Source organism: Nyctibius grandis, chromosome 14 (genome assembly GCF_013368605.1).
Source record: "Nyctibius grandis isolate bNycGra1 chromosome 14, bNycGra1.pri, whole genome shotgun sequence".
In the NCBI taxonomy this organism is placed as follows: Eukaryota; Metazoa; Chordata; class Aves; order Nyctibiiformes; family Nyctibiidae; genus Nyctibius; species Nyctibius grandis.
Genome location: NC_090671.1, coordinates 2660485 through 2674359, shown reverse-complemented (window position 1 = coordinate 2674359; position 13875 = coordinate 2660485). Strand labels below are relative to the sequence as shown.

Genomic DNA, 13875 nt, shown 5'->3' with positions numbered 1-13875 from the left:
ATGAATTCACTTTTAAAGTATGAATCCACTTTTAAATGCTATCTTCTTTCCAAAAGAATGTAAAAGTTTAACTTGGTTTTCATGTCTTTGGAAATAATCTATGCTAGGCAATTAAGAAAATGCAAATGACTTATCTTACTGACAGTAATCAACCCAGAAGCAGATTTTCAGTAACTTAATATTCCAATAAAGTCTTCTGTCATATGAACCTACTTGCGAATTCCACTCTTAACTCAAGAACCAGCAATTAACCATTTTGAGATTTAACTTCAAATTATTAATAAGTGGTACTCAGCTGCTTGATATTCATCGCTTCTTGTTAAATTGAAAGCCTTCAAAAACACTCCCATTTCAGCTCCTGTGACATTCCTTTTACTCTTTGTTCATAAACTGCTTTTCCATATCAGAGCTGGTCTCAATTCTAAATAATACTGAGCATGACAACAGTTACGGGTTTTATGTATTCTAGAGCACATAAACCAAGTTGTTGTCACACACATTCCATGCTGGGTAGGCTCAGCTGAAGGGTGTGCAAAGCAGGACACGAGGAGATAACCCCTCGATAATCTCACGACAGTACCAGAGCAGCCCTAGTGCAACTTCAGCAGCAAACGCTCCCTTCTTTCCCACTTCCATATTATAACAGAATGAGAGATTTAAGAGCACTTTCATTAAAAGCAAGACTAGTAATTTGTACACCCATCTCACAGGAAAGGGTGCTTATTCTTGATTTTACACATTGCTTCACACACTTCAAATATGTTTTGACAGACAGGAACATCTTCTCATTCAATAATCAACAGATCTCGCTACACACCAGCTAAGAACATATTTCACATCTCCCAAAAGAGTTCCCAATTCCTTACAGTAAATCAAACATAGTACCTTGAAAGAGCCTTAAATAAACTATTTTAAATTGAAACAAAAAGTAAAGGAGATTTTTCACTCCTTTATCCTCTTTTACATTAGCGGAACCAAAAAAAAAATTTTTTTTTCCAAAAAGTCAAGTTTTCCATTATTTTTCTTTAAATTCCTAATAAATACTGAAAAACACCATCTACTTAACATTTATTGGTTAAACATTTACTTAATTTAGAAGACTTAACTGATAAAATATACTTCAAAATCTGGAATTTAGTAAGTGAGCATCAAGAACCCTACCTAGCTGTAATAAAAATACCTAAACTGAGCTCTGGCAAGTTATTCTCAGGAAACACCCTTGAAAACATAGCTGGCACGCGCTGTTTTCCTGTAGGTGAAAATCCACCCATGAGCAATTTGCCGGTAGAGAGACAATAGCAGAAATTAAGTCTGGGCCACAACTATTGGGGATGCCTTGCAGAAAGTTTTTCCTACAGGTAACATTTTTTCCTCTCAACATTTACCAGCACATGGGGATTACAACCACATCAGCCCAGTATGCCAAGAATTCAAACAGGAATGAACAGAAGCTCCATGTTTTTCCTGTCACAGATCAAATTTTAACTACATTTTTAAATTTACCAAGCTGTGTATATCCTGAACAATAATCATCCAGGAAAGACTTACCTAATTAATACAAGATAATCTATTCTTCACAAGAGTTTCCATCAAAATCCTGATGTTCTACATCCAATATAGTACAGAGGTTACTAGTACCTTTTCTTGAGGAAGCACCTCCAGCAATTAATGGGTGAAGTGCAATATTCCAGACAATACATAAAAAAGGGGGTTGGCTCAAAAGAATTCAACACACAAAAAAATAGTCACATTATATATATCACCTTTCCTTCACAAGCTCTTCCCTCTACAACAAAAAGGTTGCAGGGAAAGAACTGTCAGTCTGATCTATTTAAGTGGAAAACGTCTTTAAGGGAATTTTGAGTCGAGAGTTAACTGCAACTTCACCAACACTTCAAGGATGACTGTCCCAAGAGTAGCAAAAGGCTAAAATTGTATTTATTTTCTCTCAAGGAGCAAAACTGTCAGACAAAAAGGTTGTTTAAAGTGTTAGACATAAGTATTCTTTGCAAAAGCAAAGAAGGCAACTAAGGAACAGGTATCACCTGCTTATAACCTACGTGGAATGCATAAGGTACAAGGTGGGGGGGTGGGAGAAAAAAAAAACCCAATTCTGTATGGTGCTCCAGATGGCATTTGGTCACCAAATGCAAATAAGATCACTGCAGCTTGCAAATCTACAACTTTCCTGTCAAAAAAAACTGCCAACAGTAAGACACTACCTCCTCTCCATTCCATTTCTTCTGTAGAATTTACAAAAAAATTATATTTTTATGGGAAAAGGTACAGCAGCTGTAACACTTGTCAAACCTCTTCAGGCAGTAATATCATTAAATAGCATTTCTCCTTGAGAAAACAAAACTTCCAAAGCTAAAACACTCCCAACTTTTTCAAACTTGTAAAGTCACTCAATTTTTTTCCTCCTACTCCATACCAATTAGCTTTTTTCACTTGGGACAGAATAAAGATCTTTCATCTTTCTTCAAATTTAAAATCCAATCATCATAAAAACCAGAACACAACAGCGGAGGCTGGCAGGAAAAACAACTGTAGGAGTATGTGCAAGAGACACACCTATGAAATTCACAGCTGTCTAGCTACTCAACTCAGCTATAGCTGTTCTGCAAATAATTGTTTTTACTTAATCTCCCATGACAGCATTTAATTATCTACACAGTTTTGGAAAGCTACTACATAATCAACAGTTCGGAGCACCTCCTGTTTGTAACTAAGTTGTTTTCCCTACCACTATTTGAAATTCTTTTATTAAAGGCAGATTGTTGTTCCCACAATCATCTATCTTGAATGTTGTAAAGATAAGGCAACCCCCACAGCTCGTGTGCGAAACTTTAAAAAGTGTTTCTGAAAGTTTGGACTTCCCATTTGTTTAATCAAAGTACTAAACGTCATACAATATTATTTGAGTGACTTTGCTATTCAGAAAAATTAATAATTCTAATTTAGACTTGAATGAAAAAAAGATAAAGTCTTAAATTTAAGTTGCCACTAAATGTTTATTACCCTAATGAAAATTTCACTTTTAAAGCACAAGTCCTGTGTAGGAAAAGAGAAATCCAAAACATTGTGAGCAACTTTATACTTGGTAAGAATTCACGATCTTCTTAACAGTCATTATTTCCTAAAGTTAATACATCTCAAAAGACAGGATCTGTAAAGCTGAAAATGTTTCGGACAGACTCTAGTCTTCCACTCGGACTCACAGTGTCAGATTGCTGGGACTCGTGCTCCCAAACGTACGAGCACAAACACAAAACCAAAGCTCTGGTCACTGAACTACAAGTTACTGAGCACGGTGACAATCCACCCCACACGAATGAGATTTTAAGTCAATGAAGCTCATTTCATGAGTAGGTTATACCAAAACAAACAGCAGGCTATGGTGGCTCACCTGACAGGCAAGGAAATCACTGTGCTTCAATAACTTATTTTCTCTTTGTATGCCCACATGCGAAGTCCTTTGTATTTTCAAGAGCATGTAAACTAATTTCAACTATCCAATATTTCAGTACTGGGATCTGCTTATACAATAAAAAGCAAAATAACCTTGTTTCTTCTGCCTTGCTGCAGCATGAAACATTGAACACAGTGTCCTTTGTCACATTTCAAGGTATCCCTGTACGTAAATGCCTCATTCTGGCAGAATTTGCTGTTCAATATTTTGCCAATACTGATGTTTGAACTCTAAAAAACTACCAAAGAGAGCAAGACAGCTCTATCAGCAGTGAAATTTATAATACTTTTACAATTACCTCTCTTTAAATTATTGTCTGATAAGTCACTACAAGCATTTCAATGTGCTTTTAATACAGAACAAGTAAACCTATCATTGTATGATTTATGCATATTACAAAGAATTCCAACACCTGCAGTGGAAGGGTGCCGAAAAGGAAAGCACTTCCCAAATTCTCGTAGGGTCCCCAGAGTTAGCAGGAGCATTTTTCTTCTTCTTTCAATTACCATGTACTTCATTCCCCTAAATGCACAGTCCTCCCTTCTCCATCTCCAAACTCAACTTTGCAGCTCTTCACATCCCTCTGCACAACCTTTTTCTTTCAGACATTTTCACTTCAATGCGAGAGCACTGCAAACACGGATCCCTCCATGACAGTGCTACTGTACCAGGGCACACACATCTTTTCAGTGCAGCTGGCTGCAGTGTTGTGAAACACGCTACACTCAGACTGGTTTTTATCAGTGTGATATTGCTGCTGTTGACACTTAAAAATCAGTGCTCTTGCAGGCAATTTTCAGATTTAATTCCACTTAAAAATTATTGTGCTGAAGGCTCCAGCCCGGATGCTTCATAAAACTTTGAACCAGGCAAAAAAAAAAAAGTGTCAAAGTGATGCTGTTCTCTATTTGTTATACTCTGTCCCATGCTATTCTTGAGCAGGTTCAGCTATTCATACATTTAAATGCTTCACCATACCATTATCACTGGAAGTAGCATTATATTGTTGTAACCAAGATGTGTTAGATATAAACAAGCTACATCAATTTACAACAGAAACAGAAGCTATCACCTGCAATTCCCCTCAAATAAAAAGACACTTAAGTCCCATACACTGCATTTGAAATATTAAATAAACTATATTTCACAAAGAGAAAAGCATATATTATTAAAGCTTTGCTGGGTAAGTAGAAATATTACCCGTGCCTTCGTTCAAAACAGGTGCCTCATAAAAAATTAACGTCAGCGGAATGGCTTCGTGCAGCACTTCTGAGCCATCTCTTTAATTATACATGATCACACAGCTACCTGCATGAAATACGCCTGAAGATACACAGTGTTTCATATCTGTGATTTCACAGGCCATATTGCCAAATAAACAATCTGGTATTCATGGAAGTAGGAAGTTTGTCATGGTCTGAAGACAGGTAGGTAGAACAGGATAACGAATAAGAACATGAACATAGCATAACCCAGGACCAAAACGGTGTGTGGCAGAGGCAGGGAGGTAAAGGACCACTAAAGCACACCTGACAAGTACAATATTCTAGATATTTGAACTGGCATACAAATTTTATCACCAAGTAACCAGAAAGTCTAGAGGCTACCAGGATTAAAGTTTATTGCAAAAAAACAAAGGAACTGATCCTTATTATTGGTTTGGGAGGTCATCTTATTACTAGTCTTATTTCACGATTGGTGAACTTGCATTGTTTTCATCCAAGACACAAGAGGTAAAATAGACACATATTCAAGCAGTCTAATAAAACACCTTTTAAAAGTTAACATGTTCAGGCAAACCAGGTCTACTCATAGCAACAACACACCATTGAAAAGAAATTAATATATAGTGGATATAGTCAAACCCAAAAAGGATCTCAACAGATAAGTTAGTTTTGTTCTGTCATTCTAAGGCTATGCATTCTGAAGACACTGAGGACAATCCAAGTTGCATAAACTTATCATTGTCACCTTTGTCCTACCTTGCCCTTCCTTCCTTTTATTACATTCACTTGTTGCAAATGGTCTCCATTTACACTCAGATTCTGTAGCATGACCTATGTGGCAAGTTCTGACCTTGCAGATTTACCTGTGGTGCCATGGAGTTTACCCGACTTCATAGTGTAGGTGCTTTATTCCATCAACTATCTCTTTATGCCAGAGGTTTGTTCTGTTTTTGTTTTTTTTCTATGACCCTTTGAATTAGAATTTACTCTAATTTTACAGCGCATCTGAGATTTCACAAAAATCTGAGTAATGATGTCGGATATAGGTCTCCTAAGTTCAAGTTTTATTTTGCGCTTCATCTGCAGATCACTTGCAGCAGAAAAGTCAAATTTACAAACTTTTTTTTTTCCTTTAGGTCTTAAAACACAAATTGTGACAAGATCACATACGGTAGTAAGTTAAAGCCTTTAATGACAAAGTTCCTTTTTCACTGGAAAAAATATAAATAAATCAAGAAACAAAGAAGGAGAGTAACTTACTGTGCAGTTCACGATGTATCACGTCTACCAGATTTGGTTCATCTCCCCACCAGAATATCCACAGTTCCTTACAATCCGGTTTGACGTCACGGCGCCACACACAAAGCAGGTTGGCCTGCAAGCAGCGGATGAAGCTGAGCAGAATTGGATCATCCTGTGCTGGGGCTGAAATGATAGGGCCACAGTCCCCATGACCTTCAAAATTGTACCTACGCCATTTGATGCCTGTGAGTTCAGCCTACAGAAAGGGGAAAAAAAGAAAAGCCATTAAATCATTCTATTTCTACATTTAGTTATATTAATAGTACTGGTTTGTTTCATTTCCATTGTTTAATTCCTAGAATTTAGCTCTAAGCAGTCAAAGTTAAAAACTCCTCCTAGTCCCATCTTTTCCTCTTTTCCCCTCAAGGAAAAAAGGAAAATAATTTTACAAACAGCACTGAATAAACCCAGCTTACCCCTGCATTTAGGTTTTTCACCACAACTTGACTCACTGCAAGCAGATTCATTCATTTCTGACTTTATTGTTATCTTATTTACAAATTAGAAGGAAAACAAACAAACAAGCAGGGAGAGGAAATAAGGCCCATTCCCTACATGCTGCTTGGTGGTCAAGTGAGCTCTGTGTCAGCCCAAAAGTTGACCCCTTGAAAGTCACAAAGAGGACGTAAGGAAACAAGTGACTTACTGAAAATGGTGAAATACGGTTTCATATTGTGATGTTACAGGTTTACCACACATGCTTTTTATTTTGCTCAAATGAACAAAAAACAGAATAAGGGAAATTGCCATTTACTGTCTCTCGACCAGACAGAATTCTCTTACTAACCATCAAGGAAGAACAAAAAGAACAGAAAAATGGCTACCCAGACTTTTGGGAAAGATTTTCTTCTACACATGTTGAAGAATCTGAAGGAGTGGATGTGTCCCACTGCATAGCAGCATGAATAAACAATTGCCAGAGAAGAAGCCACCAAAGAACTCAAACCATGAAAGAGTTGTCAGCTAGAACCAGGTGAGCAGAGCAGGGGTTCTCTTTTTTTTTTTTCTCTTTTCACCTTTAGTAGCAGATACTCACAGCTGTCACACACAGTTTCCCTTCTCCGAAACGCCCAGATTGCTACCTTTTCACCTATTTCCATCACCCTGCTCATCACACTCCTCCCCTCCCCAGCCTAATGCCTGCTTTCCCCTCCCAGTTTGTCCCCATGGCTGATGTTGCGTTCTCCTCTCTCCCCTGGCTCTGGGAGCCCACCCAGGACACAAGGGGGAATACTCATGCAACTTTGCTAGCAGGAGTATCATTATCAAATAAAGTGGTATGTACATACTCTGTGTCCACAGTGGGCTTGTATTCCAGTTTCTAACCCATGTTACCACGTTCTCACTGCTGTTATTACCTCTACTGCTTCATTTATAGTACTCACACCTTCACTTTGCTGCTCAGAAATAGCCAGTGTGCTCAGCTCGAAAGTGGTCCTACAGGAAAAGCCAGCTGGTCTGCAGCAGCAAGCTGCAAAATCTCAAATACAGCATCTTCACCATTGACAAGAAAAGTCATTGACAGGGAGAAGAGGAAAGACACAGAAGCAGAAATACTAGCTGTAGGAATGCCCACCCCCTACAGCACACAAAGTATTAAATTAAGCTGTGTCTAAACAGAAAACATTCCATTCCTTTCCCTGGAAAATATCAACAAGAGTGAATTTTACTCCTGAAGAAAACAAAAGTCTTGCAGATCACGTATTCCTCCCATCTTCATCATCTCCAGAAGGACATTTAACCTACCAGCCTACACCGCTCCTCCAAAACCCATACTACATGTCACATACAGAAGGATCTCCCTTTTCAAGTCCACAAACTTAGTTCATTTATTAAACACTAAAACCTACTTTCCTTCACCACAATAACTGGAAGTAGGCTGTTACTTGTTCAAGAGCTAGATGGTTAACTGCTGAGGAGCTAAAGGTGATGTTCAGCATACCAACAGCACAAGCAAAAAATACTTGTATTTCTTGGATCTTATATCCTCTCAAACAGTTTCACCTCATTCTGCTTCTATATTGCCTGGCACTTCTATATTCTGGCCCATGACTAAAGTTCCTGTGACTATGCCTCAAAGACTATTTCCCCAAACGCTGATTACCCAGATTGCCTATTTAATTTTCCTCTGAAGAGGCCTCACTGGGCACACAGGAATACAGTAGCTGACCTCCACTTGGAAGGTAAAATCTGACAAAACACTGAACAGCAGTGAATTATTCTTATTTTTTGCATGTTCCTAAACCACCAGTCATCTTCAGCTTCACACTGCAGAAGCGATGCCACCATCCTGTATCATGTCAGCAGGATACCAACGGTGGTGAAATCGTGGACAGCGCTGGATTATCCCTGCTGAAGACTTTCTACAGCCAACACTACTGCTTTTGCACTCAGAGATGCTGATCAGCCATGCAGAGTGTTGGGGAACTGTGGAAGAGCAAATCAGAAAAGATAGTCAAGACTGGCTGAGGTGCACCATGTATATGCCATGTTCCTGGCATAAAAGAGGGCATGGGAGCATAGGAGGAAGAGGCAAAAGGACAAAAATCATTTTTTCACGGTAGGGTGCTGTGTAGCACTGGAATACCTCACACGTTACATAATACTCAAAGAGAAAGTGCTTACATATGCTTCTCCAAAACACCTACATCTGCTCTACACGGATCTCAGTCTATAGCTTGGAAAAGGAACACGCAGAGTTTCTGAAATATAATGAATATGACGATGAATCACAAAACATCAAAGACTAGTGCCAGCACAGGCAACCTCGGAAAAAAAATGTTAAACGTTTATCTTATAATCCACTAGGAACATACAGTAAGTCACAAAAAACATAGAATAGGAGGGTGACAAAAACGAAAACCAAAAAACATGGCCAAACAAAAAAGGTTACTCAACAGCACCATTCACTTGGTCAACACAGCAATAACTAGAGCTCAGCTGTTTGAAACAGCAGACAAGCTCTTGCAGCTTTCTGGCAGCTCAGAGGTATCAACCCGTAACATCCCATCCCTATTATGGATGAAATACAGTCAAGACAAGTATACAGGAACCAGCAGAGCTGCATCCAATTTAATTCTACACTAACAAACTTCTGGAGTGTCCAATTCTACAGACTGTGAGGAATGACGAACTACTAGAGCTAACCAGGATCATTAGTGACCACCCACACAGAAAATGACTCCCAAGAAAAGGAAGAGACAAGTACTGGGGCTTTTGTACTTAGTGGCAGCATAAAATGACATCTCGCACATTGTTTCCCAGTCAAAAGTGCAGAGATGAGGTTCAGCGTATTTATTTGGATATGTCTGTTTCTGTTTGAATTTTTTAATAGGTAAATATCAATACTAATCCTCAGAACTTCTACATTTTGTCCTCTTGTTCAATTAAAACTGAATTCAAGAGAAGATCTGAACCCAGAACACAAGACAAGATTGCACCAGGAACACTTACATATATTCCGTGCTCTTACACATGTTTTATGTAAAGTATTTAACATGCTATAGGGAGAATATCTGCATCCACACGGAGTTTAAAATTATTTAAACAAAAAAACATCCCTAGTTTTAAAAGTCCTCAATCTGTAGCAGGGTTTTTACAGACAAGGCAGCCAATGGCCTGTGGTTCTGGGGATTGTATTAAAGAACTAAACGTGGTTTCATTTACGCTTAATCAGCAGCGAACACAGGCTGCTACCAAAATGGCAGGCTCTTCTGCATCCCCAGCCACGCGTTTCCATCCCCCAACCTGACGTTAGATCTAGTGATCATGCAATCATTGGGGGAATGGAATCAGTTCACCAATTTAAAGATGAGAAACAAAAAGAAAGAAAAAAGTTTATCAGATCAGCACACTGAGAGCTCACCCTGCAGCCACACAATCACTAGAGCAGAGAGAAGAGCAGGAGGGAGGCACAGCTGAGAGCAGCCGTGGAGTGGGATCTCCCCTTTCAGCGCCAGCTCCCATCAGATAAAACAGAACATCAAACCGCACGCAGAGGCTGCTGTTAACGTACACCTTAAACCAACACAAGCAAGCGCTGGTGCCAAGAGCGGTCCTGGACTGGCCTGCCTTCCCTGCACCAGCCATCTGCTCCTGACCTTGCCACCGCTCCCGCCTGCCGGCAGTGCTGCGCTTGCACAGATTCATACCGAGGTGAACTGACTAAAAATCAGAAGTATTGTATTAAACTGTTTTTTCCTCTATTCAGATCAGTCCACATACTCGGTTCATTAAATGACCACAGAGATGCTTGTACCAGTAAGACAGAGGACAGCAAAGCAGGCCAGGGAGGGTAGAGCTGCTCCTTTTAGTAAGACTGCTGGTTTTAAAGCAGCCTGAAATACTCACTGAGATAGAAACCAGGATTGCCAACCTGAGGACAAAACTCTGAACATGCTGTTTTACTCACAGCTGGTTAGGAACGAATGCAGAACAAAGCACGAGTTTTGCCAGGTGAGGTAATCTACTGTGTTTCTTGCATCTTTTCCTATATGCGTAGTCTTGGCTTATCATGGTTGCTACAAAGTTCTTAACACTAAAAAGCCTGACAAAAAAAGGAACTTACAAATACTTACTACTAACCATCATTGTTAGCAAATCATGAATTATGCAAGCAACTTTTTGCTTTGGTCTATAAAGGCACATGTTTTGGAGGACTCTGCTGTGAAGCCCCAGATAAGAGTGGCTTTTTTAAAATATTTTTTTCCTAAATTCAGTTAACTGCAATTGGACACAGAACAAAGTGTCTGTAAGACACCTGTTCTAAACACACTGGGCCAAACCTGTAAGGAACAGAGAAATCGGATCTCTAACAGTAATATCCAAAGTCTTTACTAATATTCAACTTGGTAAAGTTCCCAAGACACAAAAAGATCTGTTTCTGACTTATCCAAAACCAGCTATCAGGGTAGAACAGTGCACTCAAACTCAAAATTCCACGTAGGCATCCAAACACACCCAAAACATACCCAATAAACAGGTATTAATGAACACAGCCATGCCAACGCTTTCATCCAGAAACGTGGCCGTGGAAAGAACGTCATATATAGTCCTTTGAAAAGGAGGGCAAACACAGGTTTCCTTCCTCCTAGCTGAGCGTCTTAACTGTTACACTCTGCAGAGTGAAACGGCTTCAAAACCCATTAACGAAGAGTATTCAAACCGCTGATATCCCCTGTACACACAAGCAAGCAGAAGAGACAGAGGGAGCACATGAGCACTTTCTCTTACAGGCATTAGGCTGCTGCCCTAAACACAGCCACCTTCACATCTACCTGCAACAGCTGGGGGCTGGGGCCATTCGAACCCCAGGACAGCATCCAGAACTGTACATTCCTCGCAGAGATAAAACCTAAGCTCTGATTCTTTTTCCCTCCCTCAGGCTTAAATCAGAATAACAGACAGGCAGGAAGGGTCCTCTGCTGATCTCATAGTGCTCTGTTCAGATTGGCAGAGTTTAGGCTGCTAAAAACCCCAATTCCCCAGTAACATTTCACACCGCACAACTTGATTCTGGCACGCTACCAGCAACCCTAAAGATCTAATTAGTGCTGTGTAGCCACTGTGACTGTTTTCCTCTTCTGCAGTCCTCACAGATGGAACACAAACAAAACACATCTTCCACCTCCTCTTTTTTTTCCTCATCTGCATCAAATGCTTTTTGGACTGTGTGTTGTATGGGAAGTGGACAGACCAATTCTAAATTAACTTCTCCAGAAGACTTGAGTAATTCCACCCATTTTAATATGCACAGCTCCCTTGGAGAGATTATACAAGACTACAGAAACAGCAGGACTGGAAAAAAGCAGAGCATCAGAAGTTTGAGAAATTCTAGTATTTGGCCACAACAAGTATAAAGCAGAGGTATTTCTGTATTATTGTACTTCTCTACACTAAAAACAATGGCTAAAATTACATAACCACGTTATCTTTCCTGCTTCATATAGCACAGAAAAGCGAGAAGAGTTAAGGCACATTCAGGCCTCAGAGTGTAGAAAACCAGTCCCCCAGTATTTCCAAAGTAGGAAGGACATACATGAAAAGGAGGCAAAGATCCACAGAAAAAGCTTGAAGGGTCTTATGAGCAAAAGGACTAGATATCCATCACACAGGCCCTCAGCTCCTACCCTTTCTCAGAGACTTTCAACATGGCTTTGTTCAGGTCATTTTATCTTTCTCAGTTCTACCTCAAACAAAACAATAACCAGGTATAAAAAGACTTCCCACCTGCCTGTCTAAAAGGTGCTACTCAGACAAATTCAGGGCTGCACGGTACCTCAAAGATAAGTTTCTCTAATCCTCTTTAAGAAAAGAAGCCAGTAATGTACAAAACAAAACCAAACCACACATTACTTAAGTCAAGTACTTCTACGAACAAATTTCAGTTAACCAAAGGGAATATAAAAATGAAAAAGCTTTCACCATATGCCCTTCTAATCAAGGGGAAAGATGTTCAGTTGTTCAGGGTACCTTAAAATGCTGTATTTACCAGCCTCTGAAGTTACGCACAATCTAAACAATTTCTCTAATCTAGATTTTTGTTTGCTTCTGTGTAGGATACTGTAGTTGCTGAGTGTCTTTACTCTACAATTTATGCTTCAAATTGGAACATAAAAAAATGTAAATGCCGTATATGTATTTGCCAGTTTTATTAGAGTCTCATCTTGGAGAGCTTCATTCAAGTAAGTAGCTATTCTGAAGCCACTAGAGACCCATATGAAGGACTACTCACATGAGTAAAAATCTGCATAAGAAAGCCCTTAGTTCATAGTCCAAGAATTTAAACTGCAGTTAAAGGTGTCATGGGAATTACACCACCATTTTAATTAAATGCTATAAGATCTTGCAGACAGATTCAAGATTAGCACCATCTGTTTTGGTTACAGTGTTTCACTTCACTACATCACCCTCACACAGCAACAAAATAGCATTTCACACAGTACTCAAGCCATTTAAATACCAGATAAAATTTATGTCATGATACACCTCACTAGGAAGGGAGGACAAAAGGACAGAGACAGGAGGACTGAAAAATACTCTGCAACAACAAGTGTTTATGGGGGAGGCAACACACACCCCCACAAGAACTCTTGTCCCCCACTCCCACTGAAATAAAATCTTTAGTAACATCTGCCTAAGTCCTTGTCAAGTGAATTGAAAGAACAGAGGCAAGAAAAAAAGAAAAACACATCAAAGAACAGAGGAGACTTAACTAAAAAAATTAGTTTTCTTCATAGCTATATATTATTTCTACACTCTGAGAAAGGTTCCTGTTTGGTTAGCACAACCTTCTACGGACAGACTGAAGCAGGAGCAAGCACCTGTACACAGACACTCTCTTATCTTTTACTCCCAGGTCTATAACTCTCAGTTTAAAAAACAAAACAAAACAAAGCAAACATCTTGCCCCTGTGTAGTTTCCTGAAATCAGATCATTTACTAAACTACATATTAACATTCCCCTCTTTACCCTATCCATTAAAAAAAAAAAAAAAAAAAAAGGAATGGTTTTGTGTTCCCTTCCCCCAGGGCTGATCCCTTCTGCCCCTCAAAAAGGGAGGAACCATATGGCTGTGAAGAGAGGCCTTACCCTGCACCGAACGAGCCGCGGCTCTGCTTTAACATGACATTTCTGTTAGGCAAAGCAACTGGCAGAGAAGCATTGCAATAACTGCATACGCAAAGTTCTTCAAACTTTTTTATACGCTGAATTCAAGAATGGAAATAAAACAACAGCATAAAAAAAAAATCTAATTCAGAAAAGGGCCTCACATGGCCAACAGCAAAACTGTGCCAGCTCAGTGCTCCAAAGAGCCGAATGATCAGCCGAGCCGAGCGTCATTCTTCTTGATACGCAACTGATGAACAGCAGAA

General features: G+C 39.5%; 1 protein-coding gene across 1 annotated transcript in view; it reads right to left on the bottom strand.

The window, feature by feature from the left end:
• Positions 1-13875, bottom strand: part of MED13L (mediator complex subunit 13L) — a 199996-nt gene that overhangs the window by 173760 nt on the left and 12361 nt on the right. The window contains exon 2 of the mRNA XM_068412543.1: positions 5959-6196. Within this exon, the coding sequence (XP_068268644.1) occupies positions 5959-6196 (238 nt within the window). The remainder of the gene's footprint in view (positions 1-5958; positions 6197-13875) is intronic.